The 20,436-nt window shown below is 37.5% G+C and overlaps 1 protein-coding gene across 3 annotated transcripts in view; it reads right to left on the bottom strand.

The window, feature by feature from the left end:
* Window positions 1-20,436, bottom strand: part of kaznb (kazrin, periplakin interacting protein b) — a 119,443-nt gene that overhangs the window by 91,044 nt on the left and 7,963 nt on the right. For 2 of the 3 annotated variants that reach the window (XM_056734835.1, XM_056734834.1), the window contains one exon: window positions 3,732-3,889. In XM_056734835.1, the coding sequence (XP_056590813.1) occupies window positions 3,732-3,889 (158 nt within the window). Of the gene's footprint in view, window positions 1-3,731; window positions 3,890-12,339; window positions 12,391-20,436 lie in introns of those variants that run through there. The other variant, XM_056734836.1, reaches the window with a different exon arrangement.

Here is a 20,436-nt window from a genome sequence, read left to right as displayed (position 1 = left end):
TGACCGGAGGCCTTGGCACTACTTTGTTTCACATCTCCTGCAGATGTACTGAAAATGGACTTGACTTTGAGCCATGATTATGAGCCCGCTGGTATAGTCTCGCACAGCAGTGCTTGTCCATTATCGCCCTGAATTGAACTGTAATGGTGTTCAAGGGCAGCTCTGGCAGGTAATGCTTGCTACGCATTGCTAAATGTAAGGAGACCTCAGCACATTAATTCCCAGCCAGCTCATGATAAAGAAGTGTGAAAGAATTTTCTAAGAGAGCTCTTGGTCAGATTTGATGTCACTGTCTTAGATGGACTCACTTGAAATCATTAGTTATATTATAAAGTTATAATCTTATAGTGTGTACACGTTGCTCATCTTCTCTGGACTTTAAAGGTCCAATGTGTATTTTTTTGGAGGATCTACTGACATAAGTGGAATATAATATACATAACTATGTCCCCTTACAAGGAATTCGGCATGTTGTTTCTACAGTAGCCCTAAACGGAGAAGCTGCTTTACAGAGCGATGTTATTAATACATAATCTCCTAAAGCAAAGAATTAAAAACATGACGACATCTTAGATCTGTGTCACCCACCGTGGTGCTTTGAAAGGGAGGGGTGGAGTGTGCCATTAATTGCAATTCACAACCTCACCACTAGATGCCGCTAGATTTCATTCACTGGACCTTTTCCTGGCACTGCTGTTGAAGTGAAAACAGCTGGATGCATTTCTGTGATGCATTATTCATCCCGGATTGCTCTTTAAACCGTCATTTATTGTATTAACTTCAGCAAGCATGAGCTCCTGGCCTCGTCCGTTCTGAGCACTGAAATAATGGCTTAAATCTAAATACGTGGCATATTATCAAACAAAGAAACTGGTGCTTTGATTGCCTTGGGTGATTTTTTCCTCTCATTAATATAAGAAACTGAATTTTCTTTCCATAATCGGATCCTAAGAGATGACTAAAGTGGAGCTGAAGATTTAAGGAAAACATTTTTTCCTATTCTATTCTAATGCACATTTCAGCTATTAATCAGCGATTCAATCTGAGATGCACGAAGCACAAGCTATAATTTCCTTCTTTATCACAGATATTTACTTTTACCCAAGTGAGAGAATAAGCAATTTTAAGAATTTTATCCTTAGCAATTCTATAAATTAGAATATCTTACACGCAACTCATTTCAGGTTTATCATTCACAGCACCTGAGCCCCGGGCTCTATTCATAAATACATGCTCATCCATCATAACATCCAGGTACTTCTTTCTCCAAACACAACCCGCTTCTGGGCGAACAATCTCTCTGCACAGTTGGCAAGCATCTGTCCACGAAGGGCGATGGCCTTTTGCTGAATTACATTCTCTTTAATCAATGACACTTCGAGCTGGAGAAATGTATTCGGTAAAACGGGGATGAGCCGTGTTATCAATCAGGCGTATCTGCGATGTGTCTAATTGATTACCCAAATGCATCACTACGTCATGTCACCGTGAACATTCATCATTTAACAACGGGGAGTGAGTTATTAAAATGGAGTTTGAGGTAAAATCAACTGTGAAATCCACATCAAGCACAACGCTAAGCGAGGGCTCAGCTGGTTACTTATTCAGCATGTAGCGATTGCTTGACAATTCTTTCGAATTTTGATAACATTCCCCATGCTGACATTGTTTTTAACCACAGTTCCGTTTCAATTTTGCATGGAAACATCTCTCTTAGATGAGAGGGGACGATTGCAATGTTCAGGAAAGGACTTTTTAAAAAACCAATGACAGCCATTGTGCGGAGGACAAACGTTTCCTCAACACACATCCTGTGAATGCAGGCAGGAAACGATTAAATGAATAAGCACAGAAAAAGACTTGTTTCCCTCAACAACAACAGGCAAATCAGGTAGTGGATATTTTTATGCAATATCCTGTGGCATATTTATGGTTCGGTTCCAGATTAGCCAACAAAAGTGAATGCTTCCCTTACCATTTTTCACTGCCGTGAACGGTTAAATGTGGTATCTTTTGTCAAAGCAGGAAGGAATGCTAATGATTTCTGCATGGTGCGCAAAGAGAAAGAGGCACAGTAAATTGTTTATATGGCTCTTTGAACAAAGTGACATTGAGTTATTCAAATTGCGACATTTAAAATGCTATAGTCATACTCGACATCGCCCCTTGACCCTGTGTGCACGAACCTCTGTCTGACCCTCAAAACATTGGCAAAACATCTTTAGCATTTTGAGCGGTACAGAATACAGAAAAGGGATGCACTTAAGTAGATTACATGGGGGTGAAGGGTGTGATTTCTGTCCTATTAGCAGCACTAAAGAAAAACTGCTTAAGAAACCAAACTGGTCATGACATTGGTTCAAACATTGGGGATGACACAATTCATCATTTATTATTTCACCTTTAAAGGGATAGTTCATCCAAAAATGAAAATTATGTAATCATTTCAATGACTCTGATGATGTCATTTCATACCGGTATGACTTTCTGTCTTCTGCAGATGATATTTGAAGAATATTGGTGGTCAACAACTGCAGTTCCCACTGACTTGGACTGGAATTGTGACCATGAATTAAAAGTAAATGGGTACTGCCTTTGTTTAGTTACCACCATCCATTAAAATATCTTCTTTTGTGTTCTGCAGAAGAAAGAACGTCATAAAAGTTTGAATTGACAAGAGGGTGAGTAAATGATGACAATTTTGGGGGGTGAACTATGCCTTTAAACAAGAAATACATAACCATTAGTACAGGACCTCAACCAAAAAATATATATTTTTAATAGTTTACGAAAACAACCTTGACCCAACATCAAATCAAACAGCTACTGCAGTCACATCTGTAGTGCTTCCACCCATGCAATTAAGGCTCCTGCCGTGAATCTGAGGTTCGAGTGGAAATGCTGAAAAACTACAAGTTTGAGAAATTACAAGTTTAACTGCACTGAGCGTCATTAAAGGATTTGGTGGCGTAGGTGTGTTGTTCTGATTTATTGGATCATGTGGTGACACACATCCAATCAGCAGGAGTTAAGAGTCATGCCACAGAGATCTGCCTTTTGATTCATTTGCAAAAATCTCTTCATGATGTGCCCACTGAAAATAATTAGGAATGAGTCATCGCAGCCTCAGTCGCTGATCTTCCCTTGAAATCTTGCCTTCTCATGAATGACAATTATTCTTTATGTTCCTTTAGAAACACGAATGCTGCGAAGCTATGAGGAAAGTTCATCGTTAATATGAAACTTTTGGTTTAGCTAATGATCTCCTTATAATGTGCACTGAAAATATGTGCACCTTACATATGTTAAAATGGGATGAATAAGAAGGACACTAAGAGGAATTAACTAAATTGATCTTCAAAAAAATCCAACACAGTATGACAACAGAAAGAACACATTAGTCCAAAAAAAAGCTTTGCCCTCAAAGCATTTATAATAACATCATTCATTTTGACTAATTATGCCTATTTATTCTCAGATATCAAGAACACATTTTTATAAACTTTTAATACTCATCATAACAATTAATTGAGAAAGTTTTCATTTTGCCACAATGTACCAGCAAACTGTTTTCAGATAATTTAACGAACATTTATATTGATATCAAAACATTGAATATATTGATTATTGATTATTGACTATTCAGAGGACATTCAAAAGGCAACTATAAGCATTACCCCATCTTGTCTGACAGGTAACTGCAAAGAAGTTTGCTAGCAGATGTGGTGTACCTGTGCATCCATGAGCAGGTGTCTCATCAGAGCCATGGACTGTTTTAGAGTATCTCTCTCAGGGGGCAGAAATGTGTCCTCCTCGTGGCCTATGGCATTAGGTCTGTTAACCATGAAGTGAGCGATCTGGTCATTCAGGCTGTTCAGAGATTGCACAGCTGGAAAACAAATGTAAGACCAGACTGAGTGCACATAGTTATGAACTCTGTTTATATTCATCCGACATTCATTTCATTACATCACTTCATTATGTCTACAATATACAGCAACGAGCACTTTACAGCAAATATATAACAAAATCCATTAGAACCTCAATTATGCAATAATTGCTCTTATTTCAGATAACACAATGCAGCGGGATTATCTACAAAGCTTTTTGCTTGGCAAATGTTGCTTTGGAGCAATACACAGAATATAAAATAAAGTTATATAATATAGTTTACATTTACATATTTGGCAGACGCTTTTATCCAGATTTACTTGCATTGCATTATCTTATACATTTGTTTCTAAGTATGTGCAAAACCCTGGGATCGAAATCTCGACCTTGGCGTTGTTAACGCCATGCTCTTACCACTGAGCTACAGGAAAGCTAAACAACATGAAGCCAGCCACTAGTAGACCTGTACCTTGCAATAAAAACTCTATAGCCACAAAAACTGTATAGGCTATTAATAACTTATAATTTAAACATTGCTAAACTTTCCACAAAGTTGTAACTGTCATCTAGTCAACAGCACCTGTTTGTTAGCGCTGGCAAAAGTGTGGATGATCTCAGCTGGTACCCGTCTGGCTTGGTTAGTTTATCAAACTTGTGTGCTTCCCTCTGGATGACTTTACTCATTGGCATGCAGTGTGCCATCCTATAATCCTTCTCCCATAGGCCCGACAGCTCCCAGTGCAAGCCTCCATTTACCATTAATCCCTCTCACTTAGCGGAGGCTGCCAGAATTATTGTAAGTCCATTACCACTGTAGAAATCCATGCCCATTTTAATGCATTTATTCATAGTCTCAAGCAATCACGCCTGACCCTTGTTTGCTATCAATCAGCACAGGATCACTGTATCCAACACTTTCAAAGAGGCCCGTCATCTTTTTCTCAGCATCACAAGTATTTAGTGTTGCCTGGGAAACTAATGTTGAAACGCATGTCTGATAATTATGGTTTTTGCTCCAATCATCAGCTCTAATAGCAAAGAAGCCGACAACTGTGATGTCACAGGAAAGTGGGAATTAGCCTAAAAGAAATGGAGATACAAAGCTTGTCATATTTTGTTGACTGGAAAACTAAAATGAAGAACTGGCAGAAGTAAAGGATAAGTACATCCAAAAATGAAAACTCTTCTCAGCCTCCAGGCATGCTTCTTGGGAATTTTTTACAAAACGATCACATTGATTTTTACGTACAATAAAGATGAAAAAGACAGCTCAACCGCTCCAGTCCCCATCCACTTTCACCATATGAAGAGTTTCAATTACAATTTTCAAAAGTTTTTTCCTCAATTCCACAGAAAAAAGTTATATGCATATGGAACATGAGGGGTTTTATTTTTTGGGTGAACTGTTCCTTTATGAGACCGGCTAGTGAGCATCCAGCTCCTGCAGCTGTCATTAAAATCGGGAGCCCATTAGTGCTCGCTACATCATGTGGAAAGGCGTCCCTGGCTGATACGCTTCACTAATGTTTAAAACCCTAAAGAAAATAGTTCTACTTACTCCATCTGTCTACTGACATCATCCCACTCTACCTTGAGTTTAATTTGCATGCATCAAATCTGGAAAATATGGCTTTATAACTACATATTATAAAGGGACAGCTCCATTATAATTTCACCTTCGCTCAGTGTTTGAACCTTGGACCTCTGGGTTTCGACTACCAAGATATTAATCCACTATACTGCTACCACCTCATTGACAAAACAAGTTAATACAGAATAAATTACTGGCGGAATAAAACAAGGGCCAGTTGATCTCATAATACACAGTAAATGAAAACTTAATTAACTTTGGGACGTTGTGACTCAGCAGATTCAAAGGTCCCTACAAGCAAAAACAGACCCATGAAGGCATGAAAAAGGGCTTCACTATCTTCCTCTCACACCGAGGTGTGGATTTAAAAAGTGGTGCAGTCAGCTACAGCATTGCAGGGGTCATTTAAGATTTGAGAAAGATACCTTCTCATAGAGACAGCGCATAAATACAGCATGCTCCGACTGGAAAGACTTTTCTGTCTGGTATTACTTCCATTTTCCAAGAGAAGTATTGTTTTTTGGTGTGATGGGAGATGCTCAAATCACATTTCAGGAAATCGCACAATATTTCTTCTGGTGCTGACGGTGGCATAACAGAATGGTGGACCGGAATCACATTGTTTCCTCATTATCCTCAACCACTGCACAGATAAAAGTTAGGAATCTTGTTTTTATAAACATAAAATCTATTCACCAAATAAAGAGAAGTTGCTTGGAAACGCACTGCTGAGTTGCATGGTTATCTGATAAAGTCATAAATCTGGATCCCATCAGCTTATTATGCGGTGCAACATGCTTACTCTGCAGTGTCAGTAATCATATGAAATGGTATGAAAATGGTATGAAATACGCGTGGTTACCAGGGTAAAACATTGGTTATGAAACGAGTTAGGTCACAGAAAAACGGTATTGACAATAACATTGATATTTATAACCACCATTATCAAACCAATTGTTCACATACAATAATATTGTAATTCAGAACATGTTAAAACTTTTGCTTCGAAAGCTACACTGGTTTCAAACTCTCTCTCTCCACCTCACTAAACTCGCATTTTGAGTGTAATTTAATTACCAAAAAGAAAGCAAACACTTAATTTAAATAAATTAAATATGGATATTGTTTGCTTCTTTTTTTATTAAATTGATATTGCAATAATATTGTTAATATTGCAATATAACCGTGCAACGAAAATGTGATATTGTGACAGCCCTAGTACAAATATACCGTATGTATTTATTATGTTTTAGGATCTAACTAAATAAATTCGGCATAAAACAAAACTAACGATCACATTCTTTTCTATATATTGACGAATATCGGAGTGAAATGCCTTCTGTATCGAGAAAAATGTAGCCGCACTGGCACCCTCCCATGAAGAAAGCTCCACCCCCTTGTATTCCTCGTGACAGGAAGTGATAAGAAGTCGTTTTGAAGGGGGATGAGATCAACGTTTTGGATTCAAGATTATGAGGTAACATGAAAATAAAAGTGCACATATACCTACACTAAAATATTCTTTACAAAATAATCTTTATCAATTTTGATATCACGTCATCTTTAAAAGGTTAAACAAACGAACGCACAAAACATATTTTTAGGCGCTTTGGTATAACAGATCGTATCCGGTGAATGGATGTTTCAGGTGGAAGCAGCTTTGACTTTATTCAGAAAGCACAGAGCTGACAGCATCTTCACCGAACAACAGAGATAACCAGTCACAAACTCCTGCAGTAACAGTGTTGTCATGAAACAACAAAAATAGCTCTCACAGAGACAGAGAGGTCACACAGAAGAAGGTCGTAGCATGTGTGGGCTATTCTACTGACCAATAAGGTCATTCTCTGGAAACATAAAAATTGTGAAGAAGGCCTGTGTGCATGTAGCAGATTTATGAGAAACCTCCGTCTCAACATGTTGGAATCACAGCCAAAGCTAAATAAAATGTTTATGACCCCACCTGACGAATAGATTGTGATTTCACATTCAGCGCTTTACGAGGTGCGCTTCTGAAAAGGACATGTAAGATGCCACGGACGATACGAACACAGCATTGAAAGTGACAGACAGACACACTGAAACTCTACGCGATGCACTTTCAATTTTCCACCAGTGCTTTCAGTCATAGAGGCTGCTGTTCGATGCGACAACCGAGAGACTGTTTTCAGGAGTGAATCAATAAGAGTCTCAGTATAGCAGTGTAACGAAAGAGAGCAATCTGCTTTCACAGCAAAACTACGACTGGAGCACAGATAGCTTATGTTTCACAGTTATCATTTAGTCAGTTCGCAATCAAAACCGTGCCATTTTATGAGGTATGAATAGAGACTGTAACCGTATAAGAGAAGAGACAAACGAGGTCAAATGGATGTCATTTGTTTCGTTTAGAAAAATGTGAGAAAACAAATGGAGAAATACACCGTTCTACACCAGACGCGACACGGTTTAACTCTCTTTTATTGCAAATTGGTTTGCACATGAGAAATTCCCCTAATGACGCATCATCTCAAGACATTTCGTCATTTATTTTCCTCATGTCAGATAGAATGTGAGGTACAATAGATGAGGAATTTATTAAATAAACTAGACAGATAGCCAGACAGACAGAGACAGATAGATTGCCTTTTCTAGGTTTCTTCTTGGTCACTGACAAATAAAACAACACCAACATGTGTTCGCCATTGTTAAAATTCGTTGGTACGTTTGAACACAACCTGTCAGCTTTGATGTGGGAATAGAATGAAATAAAGTTCACGCTGTTCAAAGTGACAGTTCCATAATTACATCAGAGACCGGAGTGTCGTCACACACAACAGACTGCCGAATGCCCAGCGGAGACATGAAAGAAAAGAAAGCGAAAAAAGATTGCTGAACCGAGCCCGCGGCCATCTGATCTCTAATCTGGCTCTATGATGATGACATCTGATGCCTGGTGTCTCTCTCTCCTCGCCTGTCAGGGGGACCGTACACCGAAGCCCACTCGCTTGGCTTGCCATTCCCTGGAACGCATTACCATGCAAATGACTACATGCGCTCTTCTCTCAGAGAACACTTTAAATGTTCAGGAAGAGGACGAAACATAAAAACTTTTTGAGGATGAGTGGAAAATGAATTCAAGAGTCACAAGGCAAGCAGAGGCTTTATGGATTTAGAGATCAGTTCTGTATGAGCAAGATAAGATGATAGGACAAATCAGATACTGTCGATCTATAATCTGCTATGTGTTATGACAAGCCCTGATCCTTGTAAACACAAATGCTTGCCAGTTTGGTTTATTTTAGTTGGAGGTGAATATGATAAATTTGGATTAAGGAGATTAGGGATTATGTCGTAAAACATTTTGGCTGTCTCTTACATTTATGATAATGTTGAAATAGTCGTCTCCGGAGAATATTTCATTTTTAATGCCTTGATGTTACACAACTAAATTTTTAAGTTTGGATGAACCGGATTACACAGTGTCTTTAACAAATACAATGATATGAGATTAAAGTGACAAGCGATTAGTATATATGTAGGTGAAACTGCTCTGATAAATATAACAACTAATGAAAAAAATGTGATGCTTTAAAGTATGTGCGGTTATGAAAAGTAGGATATTGGACCAAAGAAAATTGTAGATTCCGGCTTGATGCCCAAAAATCATGCCGGATTGATCCTGGTTTAGGACACTTTGCAAATCTGCATAGCAGAACACCACAACCAAATATAAAAATACATACATAAAGTCAACGTTATTGTAGCATCCTATACTAAACATGGCATTCTCATATTAAATCCATATTAATATCAGATAATCCTAGATTCAAATCTCACTATCCTACGATCGTATTTCTGATGCTTTCAAAACCAAAGGATCAATACATTAGAGCAGGATGGAAAGAAAGAGAAGATTTTGAACACTATTATGTTCAAGGGAGGATCTGATGAGCTCTTTGATTCCTCCGTAGCAGCTGGTAGCACGAGGAGTCACTACGGGGCTCCGGCTGCCAGGGCAATTTGAGAGCTTTCCAACGACTTCACACTTGAAACGTGAGGAGCGGAGTAAGATGAATGGATGTTTGGTCCCTTGCAGTTTTCTAAGTGCAGCAGGGAACGCATTCAGCATCACCCCATTACCAAAGAAAAGCACAACCAAATCAAGCCAAGACAAAACAGAACGGAAACAAGAATCAGCTAAAACTACATTCAAAGAGAAAACACGATCTCGCAAACAAATACTGAAATCAATTCCTAAGATTTGGCAATTGAGAATTCACGTTAATTGCCAGCCTAGACATTTCTGACAGTTTTATTATAGTTTTTCAATGCTTTGTTTTGCATATTAAAACAGAATTCCAGACCATTTGCATCTTTCCGCTTGCAAACCTGCAATTTTGTTGTTTACATCACGGTAATACATAGCTATATTTGACAGCGTGCAACCCATTCCCTGAGTGCCTCTGATTGTACGGTCTCCAGAGAGGCAAATTGTGCGTGTCTGCACCTGCATTTCTTCTACAAAGACAGTTAATGCATTTGCAGTTTGGACTTAATGATTCGGCTGAACAGGACGGGGGGAAAATGAAGATAAGTACCACAGATTATACATGTGACATTCAAAGACTACTTTCACGAGTCGGGCTTTTTAGCATGTGTTATCCATCTGTGACCGGTGACCATTTAGACCTCTGCACCTCAGCAATTAGCATCGAGCGATGAAGCGAGAAAAGAGGCAAGAAATCTACAAAAAAAGGCTGTCAAATCGTAAGAGCTGTGATTTTCAAAAGCATAGACATTGGTTGTTCAATGAAAAATTTGCACGAAAAAATTTAATTTTGTCCATTTCTAGTCATTCACAAAAGGGAATGCGGTCACAGTTTTATTCAAGGGCAATAATTTTCACCACTAGAGGGCGCAAAACAAAAGGGTAGCTTATTCCACTGCTGATGGAAATCTGATTTAGCATTTTCATGGGTAACGTAATGAAATACATTTCATATAACCCAACAAAAAGACTAAGTGCTAGATGCTACCACGGCACTTTTATTGAGATTAACTATTCGTCTAGAATTTCCATGACAATTGTGTTTGACAATTAGTGTGCTTGACTATCGCGCGACAGTACTGCTTTCGAAGCATTCGGGTGATACTTTCATGTCATGCGCCAATCGGTCTGCACATAGTTTGGGGAAATGCTAATGCAAAACTCTTACATACGTGCCTTTATGGAAAAATAACTCGTGCTTCTGTCATTCCAGAGCCATTGAGAGAGTCGCGACAAAGTAAAAAAATTCACGTGTCACATGATTTACAGAGCCTACAGATTTAATTCTTGTTTAATAAAGTTTACCCTCCGGGAACTATTAAGAGGCTCCATGAACCGCCGTTGCTGTGAAAAAACTGTTCTATTGGCGTCTATTGACGCGACTCTCTCTCTCAACGGCTATGTGTCATTCCGACCCTGTATAGATAGTTTTAGTAGCAACAACGTAAAAAAGCGTTATGTGGCCCAAACTTTATTTAAAGGTAGACCTCTGCAAAGAACCAATGACTGCTGCGTATTTTTTATTGAATTTTACAATCAATATGCAATTTTAATATTAGAATAACTTTAATTTTTAATGAATTGTTATATTATAACCAACAGACCGGAAGTTAACTTCAGGCCAGTGCAAGCGTCCAAGCAAACAGTCTATAATGCCAGAATGGATTTCTGAAGTGAACTATTCTTTTACGTAGTCAAGATATTCAATAACTTTAGGCAATAAGTTATCTAACTTCATTCACAATCTATAACTTCAGACTTCTCCAAAGCAAAGAGTAAAGCAAGTCAGCAGTTACTGTACTCGGCCTGTGTCCATCCACCCCAGCCTGTCAGCGGGCTTCCCTGCTATCAGTGGCCTCCTCAACCACACCGACTTACACAGTGAAACATGCTGCTTTGGCTTTGAGAGAAACAGGGGGCTGGTGCTGTAAGTCCCTCCATAAAGCCTCTAATCAGTGGCATACACAAACTCTATTCCCTCCAGAGCCCTCTGGCTCGTACACACTACAGCCTTGACCGTTGAATGCAACCGTGCTGTCAGAGACATTCACTATGCAGAGACAGAATTAAAGAGAAGGAATAGGCGTTTAAAAGTTTGTGTCAGCAGTTGTGCCCTGTGAAACCTTTTGCAAAGCAGAACTAAATAATAACGTTGCCTAAATGTCAACAACATTAAATCTGATTTGACAATCTTGAATAAGTCCATCGTGGCAGCAGCTGTCAATGTGACGCAGACAAAGAAATCTGATGAGAGGAAGCATTTTCACAGAGTGAACGCAAGGTTTTCTAAATGTGTCCTTATCATTTCGGGTACATTAGGAGGTTTGCTGAGTCTTAAGTAAAGTTGCACAGCTTTCAAGATTCATACAACCAACTTTAAATTGAATTTTCTTGATGTTTCCCTCTCCGCATTTAGCCCCTCCGGAGCTCCGAATTTCTGTGCATGAATTGTTTCCATGAGCCTGAGATTTCTGCTTATTAGATTGAATGCTTCTGACCACACATTTGATCAAAATTACCAACGAAAACATTCCTTAATATAACAAATATAACGTAGTTAAATGGATTGTGCATAACCTTATATTAAACAAATGTTTAAAATGTTAGTACGCTCATTGCACTTGTCGGTAAGATCTGTCTGGTTTAATTTCGCATGGGTCTCCTATGTAGCTGGAGGAGACGGACTAAATTTTTTATAATCTTAATATATATATTAGCATATAAACGACCTTAAAGCTCAAAGATATAGACTACAACCAGCAAAACTTTAAAACACAATTCAAAACAGCACAGCACTATAAAACTATACGATCCATAAGCCACTTACTCAAAACTTTATGAACGAATCATCCCTGGGTTACAGCTTTAAACAAATTCACTGCATGGGACATTTCTTTAGCCTCATTTTGCGACTGCCAGTAATTGTGCTGATAATTATTGAAGCAGAAAAACAAGCTCTTCTCTGATAAGACCGTAGAGGACACTGCTAGTGCTCTTATCAACAATAATACAAGCAGATAAAGTGAACTTCATTTTTATTCCCAAAAAACAGGAACGCTGTAATCAAAATTCAAATGAGGGTGGGGAAAACTCCCTACATTAATAAATGAAAGTTTAACTTAAGACAGTCTCAGCACCGGTTTCCATGGTGACAAAGCAACCCTTCTTTGCTCTCAGATCAATCGTAATGTCACACATGCCGCGAGGCTTTGCTCTTAGAGAGCCTTTTCCCATGGCTGTTCTCCAAAGATTGCTTTACGGCTTACTGCTGAGAATTATACTGAACAGGCTATTTGAAGGGACAGTGTGTGTTATAAACAAATTTAACCATTCTGTGCGATTAGACAAACATGGAATACTGCATCCTCCAAAACGTTCTTCTTTCTACATTCTACTCGTTCCTATTTTTAGGGTATAATTGATGCTCTTCTAAGACCGACGACTGAACGTGCCTTTAACAACAGAAAAGTGAGAAGACCTAGCTTATGTAATGACTTTAACTAGTGTTGTTAAAGGGACAATACACCCTGAAATAAAAAAAATTATAAAAAAAATGAGTTTTTCTTAATCTGTTTACATTTTACAGAGAAAGATATTTGGAAGAATGCTTGTAACCAAACAATTCTTGGCCACCATTGACTACCATAGTTACAATATTAGACCAAAAATATTTTTTTATTATATATTGTAAAAATTACAATAATAGTCAAAAGTGCACCAGAACCGTTTGCTTTCCTACATTCTTCAAAATATCTTATTTTCTGTTCAACAGAACAAAGAAATTTATAACGCAGTTTTTCCTACAATGGTAGTCAATGGTGGCCAAGAACTCTTTGGTTACAAGCATTCTTCCAAATATCTTTCTGTGTTCATCAAAACAAAAGGTATTTTTTAAATAAATATGTGAAACAGAATACATTATGATACAGTATCATTAAAACACAAATTAAATAAACTATTTTAAATAATCTATACATTTCTCAATTTAAAAAGTGATTTTTTAATTTGAAAGTTACATTTTTATGTTTTAATTATTAAATTGATTCGTCATTTTATTTCTAATTGGCACTCCCGGACCTCCATATGCATGAATAGTATGTTTGTTAACTGTAATATTCTACATTGCTGTCATATGACAGCTTTTTTTTACATCAATTTGTCCAATTGAACTATGTTTAAAATGAATAAAAAATTAAATAAAATACAAAATACAAACAAAAACAGGAAATGTTAGGTCTGGTCGCATCTGGTCGATTTCTTTTACAATTACATTTTGCATTTATACAAACAACTAAACAACACATAAACTAAAGTAGGAAGCTATTAAGCATTTAAACAAGTCCCCTTTAAAAAAAGCAATAATGTTTTAATGCAGTGGCTAAATCAGCATTAATTGTTATGTAAATTAAAGAGGAAAGAGACACACTAATAAATTAGGCAGTCTGCAGTGTTTTTGTAATGAACTAACATTTAGCAAATGTCAAGCAATCACCTCTGAAGACATGCAGCTCAGGTACTTTACCCAGAGACTGAAACATAAGTATCAAGGCCACAAAGACAATTACTCTCTACCTGTCAGACCTTAGCATGAGTGCACGTCCAAGTTACCTCATCTTTTTCTCCCTGACCCACTCTTCAAACAGATTAACCCCACGGAGCAAACGGAATCTGTGGGATGTTGTAACCGCCGTTGGGGGACACAAAGGCTGATACTGTAGTTTTAATTTCTCTACATTAAAGCTTTCCGATTTGGACCTTTGGATCTTGGTATGTTTTTCTATATGCATTAGCATCTGCTTAGATCTTTTGGCCTTTGAAAGCAAATACCTCCTGACTTTTTGTCAAGGCAACAAACCACTGTTGACTTTTGTCAGAGTTCACTGTAAGGTCTCTTTGAAATGAGAATTTCGTGGCTTATATTCCCCATCTTTCTGTGAACTTCAAGGGAGGAATGTCTGGTATGTCAAGAATCCCAAAGAAGGGAAATGTCTCGCCGTCACCTGGCTAACATCACATGCATGATACGGTTTCACAGAATCAAGCATGGCTGAGCAAAAACGAAACGCAACATCAAAGGTCATTGCAAATCAGCAGCTGAGAATATTTTATCAAATCATCAAAAGATGCAAGTGAGAATACGAGTAGCTGTTTAAAGAAATCAAAAATTGATTTTCTGTCATTTAGTACTTTAGTACTATGGTGTTATTATTGTGTGAGGCAACAGTTAAACAGCATTTTGAAGAGCAGGACGGGTTTATAATTTGGTAAACCTGATTTTCCAAAGTTACAATACTGCCCCCCTATGGCTCTTAAAGGGTAAAGCAAGACAAGTATGTACAAGGAGAAATGAAATGCATTCCCACTTGATGATGAAAACTATAGTTGCATCAATAATTGTTAAAACAGAAGGTAAACCAACCCTAATTTATGCAAGTAAAATAAATATTTATATCAGGTTGAAGTGCTGCTATACTATGCCAGTATGATGACAAAAGATATGAATAAAGGGAACGGCTACTGAACAGAACACTAGCACTCTGCTTACAGCATACTATGGAGTTTTCTGTGTGCCGTACACATTGCCTACTATTATTAAAAAGAAATACTATGTTAAAAAAGTATGGGCAGTTGACAAACTGCAAATCTATCCTATGGTGTGATAGAACAAATTTAGAAAACACACAACTAATAATGTATTATTTTATTTCATTAATTTTATATTTATAATATAAAAAGATAAGAGACATTTTCCATTGCAATCAATTTTTTTCTAAACTTTTGCTATCACACCATACGACACATTTACGGTTTATTTGGCAACTATGAGAAGTAAAACAAGTTTTCCTAAAGCTATGTTGTATCCTAATATTTTTGTGTTACATACAGAACATGTTCACTATATGAAGTATGTCCTTTCAACCAAAGCCGACATTAATGATGATCTCTCCTATTAAAGCTGACCTTCAACAATCTCATTTCAGGGATGACAGTCACTGTACAATCTTTGATACAAGCGCTTAATAGTATACTTAACCTCAGTTTCACACCCGCCACAAGTAAATCAAATATAAACTATGTTGTCCCTAATCCAGCAATATCACGCTAGAAGCAGGACTCTGCCCTCCTCAGGTGAATTCTTTGATCAGTCCGCCACCTAGTGAGACATCAAGCAGTACAGTTCTCTTTAGACGCTTTCTTGCTGAATTTAAGCCTGTGGAAAAACAGATTCCAATACAAGCCTTGACAAAGCTTTTGAAGATAAAAGGCTCCTCTGACCCTTTGATAACCAGCCCAGGGCTTACAGTGGGCTAACAAGATGCCTTTGAATCGCATTAGACATATTCAGCCTTTCTCAATATGCCCTATTAGAGAGAAAAAGAAACAGAGAATTAAATTGACACCACAGCATCAATTACACTCGTAATGAAGCATGTAACAATAGGGCAGATAAGCAGCTGTGCGCTCTCGTGTCGGACAGGCCGTTTGCCTAATCATCCATATTGATCCAAATAAACAAGAGGTCAGAGCGCATTTGCACACAAACAGGAACACGGCTACATCTGCTTAACGGGAGTCAAACGCCGGAAAATCTTACAGGCGGAGCTGATGGAGGAAGATCATTATTTTTCGGCAATTCTAAGTGACACAAATAAAGTTCAAATACATTTTGCCGTTGAGATTTTTGAATATAAATCAAATACGCGCTGACATTCCGTTCACACCAAGATGTGACAGCGAAACTGAATTAAGGTTTGATATACCTGTCTCTGGTAATGCTTAGAATGAGAGAGAGATCGCAAGGCAGTTTCAGTTTGAACATGCAAGGGAAAGATAAATAAGGGGAGGTAGAGGCGTCCCTGAAGCAGATTAGCAGTGCCACGCTGCGTGTCGATTTTTAATGCCTCGATGATGCGCCTTTGGAATAAAAAGACTACAGGGAGAACCTGTGACAGGGCTTGAGCCAATTAAGGGTGTTTGTGTGCGAATGCCAGCGCCTGTCATATTCAGAAGAGGAAAGTGGGTCAGCACTTCTCAACACCTCCGAAAACAGAACGCAAGCTTCCAAACTTTTCATGACAAATAAGATCTTGCGAAGTGACACGGAATAACCTTGTTTGTGTTTTGGGTGTTAAATGTGTAACAGTGTGCTGTTACGCAAACAACACTTTGCTCTTAAATTGTTTGTTAATGTATATGCATTAAGAGTGCCGTAAATGATATATTAAAAAAAAAATGCCTTCGAGTCTGAATGTGCCAATTATTAAGAAAATCAGTTCACATTTTTTAAAACATAAAATGTCACAACAGTCTATAAATCATGCATTTGCTATTTTTTATTTAGGTAGACCTTTAATATTCATCTGCTGTCCCAAACTTTATGCAAAAATGTTGTAGCAAGGGATTGAGTGTGTCATTGAAAATAGCAAATTGGTGGAAGTTTGGGGTGAAAAAAGCTGTAATCGCTTACATTGAGATCGGTTTAGATTTTTTACCAAATTCAGTTTTTATGTTTTCATTTTTCTGGATTATGTTTTCCGGTTTCTACTATGCAACTGCAATATTTGCCATCATGAAAAATGGTTAAGTATGCAGCACATTTTATGTTAAGTAAAGTTTTTCCATGTTAGTTTTTTATAATTTTACTAGAACATTTAGCTTAATTTTCTAAAGTAAATATCATAGTATAATAAAGTTTTTTTCATATAGGTGTGTCATAGTTAACCAGACTTTTATTTTTACGGGTCACCGCAAAGTCATTTTGATTGACAGTAGATTATCTCAAATCAAAGTTCTTGATCGTAAAATCTAAATTCTTGTGAAATCAATGTATTTTTTTGTAAACTGAGAGCACCTTTGGAGATACAATTCATGTGTTTCTCATCCCCAAAAGATGAGACACAGACGCTACTTGATGAGCATCACTCATTCAGTACACACAAGCATTCCAGTCATCCAGTAAGAGACACACAAAACAAGCATACCACATATTCAAACCGTAGCTGAATAAATATTGACATTTTTTATACCCCAATATGAATTTTATGAGTTGTTCAACAATGCTATCTGGTTAAGAAATACTAAATTTGCCAAATTCTGCCTTTCCACATTATACAATAACATCTGTTTTTATGCCCATCATGACCCTGCTCACAGCAACTTTAAACAAGAATGTGTATTGAATGACAGACACCTTTTCAAACAGACAGACCTTTGCTACATTTCAATTAAATCATCTTTAGACTTTTTGGCATCCATCCACAGCCACTGTGCAAAGTCCCGGGAGGGCCACATGAAAGCAGTCTGATGTAAGTCTAACCTCACACTGCCAGTTACCTGCGTTGTGGCCCTGAAAGAAGATGTGTCTTGCCAATTCAGGTACCTGGCTCACAGCACTGGGGCGATTCTGTCCTGGTAACCAGACTGCGTCGCTGAAAGCAATATTGCATTATGCATTTTTTAGGCATATTTGCACCGTTCCTTGATTTGCATAATTAATCTACAACAACAGACAAGACATGAAAACAAACAACGTTATAAGAGTGCACAACTGCTTTTTAATGAACTAATTTGAATAAGACTGAAGCTATTTCTGTCCTCATATCAGACCTCTCTACTTAAAGTGCAAGAAGAGTTCTCAGTTACGTGATGGATGGTTCACTCATCCTGCACAAAACCTAGACCTGCATGAATTAATCTCTTCACCCCATCTCATTTTCCTTCTGTCTGCTTGCCGAATATGGCCTCATCTTCCTGTTATTCAACAGGACGCGGAGAAAACGAAAGAGATTTATGAAGAGTGCCAAGGGTCGGTTTCCTGTTCCATAAATATGACATGAGGCATCTATAGGGTACCTGCACTATGGATTGTGATTGTTTCGCTCCATCCATATCAGAACTATGCTGATCCAGGCTTTTGAAAGCTCAGGAAGCCTTTAGCTGGGCTATTGCCCAGAGCTAATGTCAAAATCAAAATGTTGAGTCAATAAAGCATCTTCACTGGCGGCACACAATCCACTATGCAGGTGTCTGCATTTGTGGATGTCAATAACTAACAGATTTGTCATATTATAAAACTAAAAACAGTGTGCAGACATGCATCACAGATTTAACCAAATCGGCCTGGCACTTGCTGTCAAAAAAATAATGACAAGGTTTGTGACTGTGATGTAAGAGCTTTCCTATCTAAACAAAATGAAAAAAAAAGAAACTTCAGTGTCACAATATGTGTTAGAGTCAAACAAAACATAAAAAACTCAATGGGGACTTTAAAAGACTTTCACCTGCTTTAAATACAAAGAAAACAAGTAAGCCATTGTTTGTACTTAAATATAGAAAAACTGTGGTTCTGCAACTTGGAATGCCCAACCCAACAGCATCAATGCCTGAAGAAATAGCATAAGTTTGGGGCAGGGCAAACTGTTTGGCCAAACAATGGAAGACAGTGGAAGACTCAATGAAAACACACTGCGATTGTATAATTTACTAAATTGGTATACTTAAAGTCTGCTAAATTGGAACACCTAATTTTGTACTTAATATACTTTAATTGTGCAGAAATAGTGCTGAAGTCCAACTAAAGATACATTTAAGTGTTTTTAATTGTGCTAAAGTGGAACTTTTGCAAGGAAAATTTTAATATCTTGCATTGAAAGATTGATTTTATTTAAAAAAATTAAAACTTCAAAAGGGACAGTAGAACACACTTTTATTAAAACAAAGGCTTAATATGTTGAAATGTGCATTGTTTATAAATAGTTTGCCAAATAACGTTTATTTATAATTTTATATCAGTAAGTCATATCAGCAAATATGTTAATACATTCATGAAATAACATGAAAATATGAAATAAATGCATTTTAAATAAATTGTTTTTTTTTACTAGGGTAATACTACATCTGAATTCACGTCTGATTGTTGTAATGATTTGAAATAAGTGCCGCATCTCTCCTGAATGTCTAAACCAAGTATCGCCAGGAGGGATTCCAAAGTGTGACTGACTACTAACATGCTTTAGTCTATTACATGTCACCCAGCAAATCCAACACGGATGCCGATATCAGAACTCATAGGCAGCATCCCGGTTTTCTTTCATCTCGTTTAAAATAAACCCCTTTTGTCACACCTTTCAATCCCCGCGTGTCAACAAGCTGAATTGTTAGCTAATATCAGCCATTTTGAAAGCAAATGATACAAACACTCCTTGAGCTTAAGACTGGAGTCAAATGAAAGTCAAAGATTCAACACATTTTTCTTAATACATCTCGAAAGGGCAGACGGAATATTTCACACGTCGTCTTTAATATGTCCCAGTTATACCGTCTCTGCCAATCGTGTTTGACGAAGAGAAAAACACGTCTACCCTAGTTGATGTCAAGAGACTCATCACCATTGAATGGTAAAATGTAACATTTTAATATTCAAGTCACGTCTTGCACACAGATGGAGAGCTATGTGTGTCTAACTGTGAGAACTATAACAACAGCATTAAGTGAGCAGCCTCTCTACATGATAACAGACGACAAAAACAGAAAATGTGGATTGATTTAGCAAACCAACATACAAGCACTGGATGGAAAATTACAACAAGCATGCGATCTTAAAATGGTTCAACCAAAGTGGCAAACAATTTCATGTTAATCTCATTCATTGATGTGCAAAAGTCATTCATTTCATGAAGCTCCTAAGCTTTGAGACTTGCTATAATTTTAATATGTGCATACAATATATATGCAGAAATAAATCTTGACATTCATATTCAGACTGTAATAAAGTTATGTATAAATTCTATATTAATCCAGAGGTAAAAAAATAGGCTGCAAGTGATTAAAATACCTCTTTTCATGTGGAGGACGGAGCAGAATAATCTCCTGTTGCAGAAGTAAAAAATGAATGCTTGGCTACTTAAGCATGAGAAATTAATCT

The sequence above is a fragment of the Triplophysa dalaica genome, chromosome 21, assembly GCF_015846415.1.
Source record: "Triplophysa dalaica isolate WHDGS20190420 chromosome 21, ASM1584641v1, whole genome shotgun sequence".
Taxonomy (NCBI): domain Eukaryota; kingdom Metazoa; phylum Chordata; class Actinopteri; order Cypriniformes; family Nemacheilidae; genus Triplophysa; species Triplophysa dalaica.
Note: the sequence above shows the minus strand (reverse complement) of the source record. Positions and strands in the feature narration are given on the sequence as shown.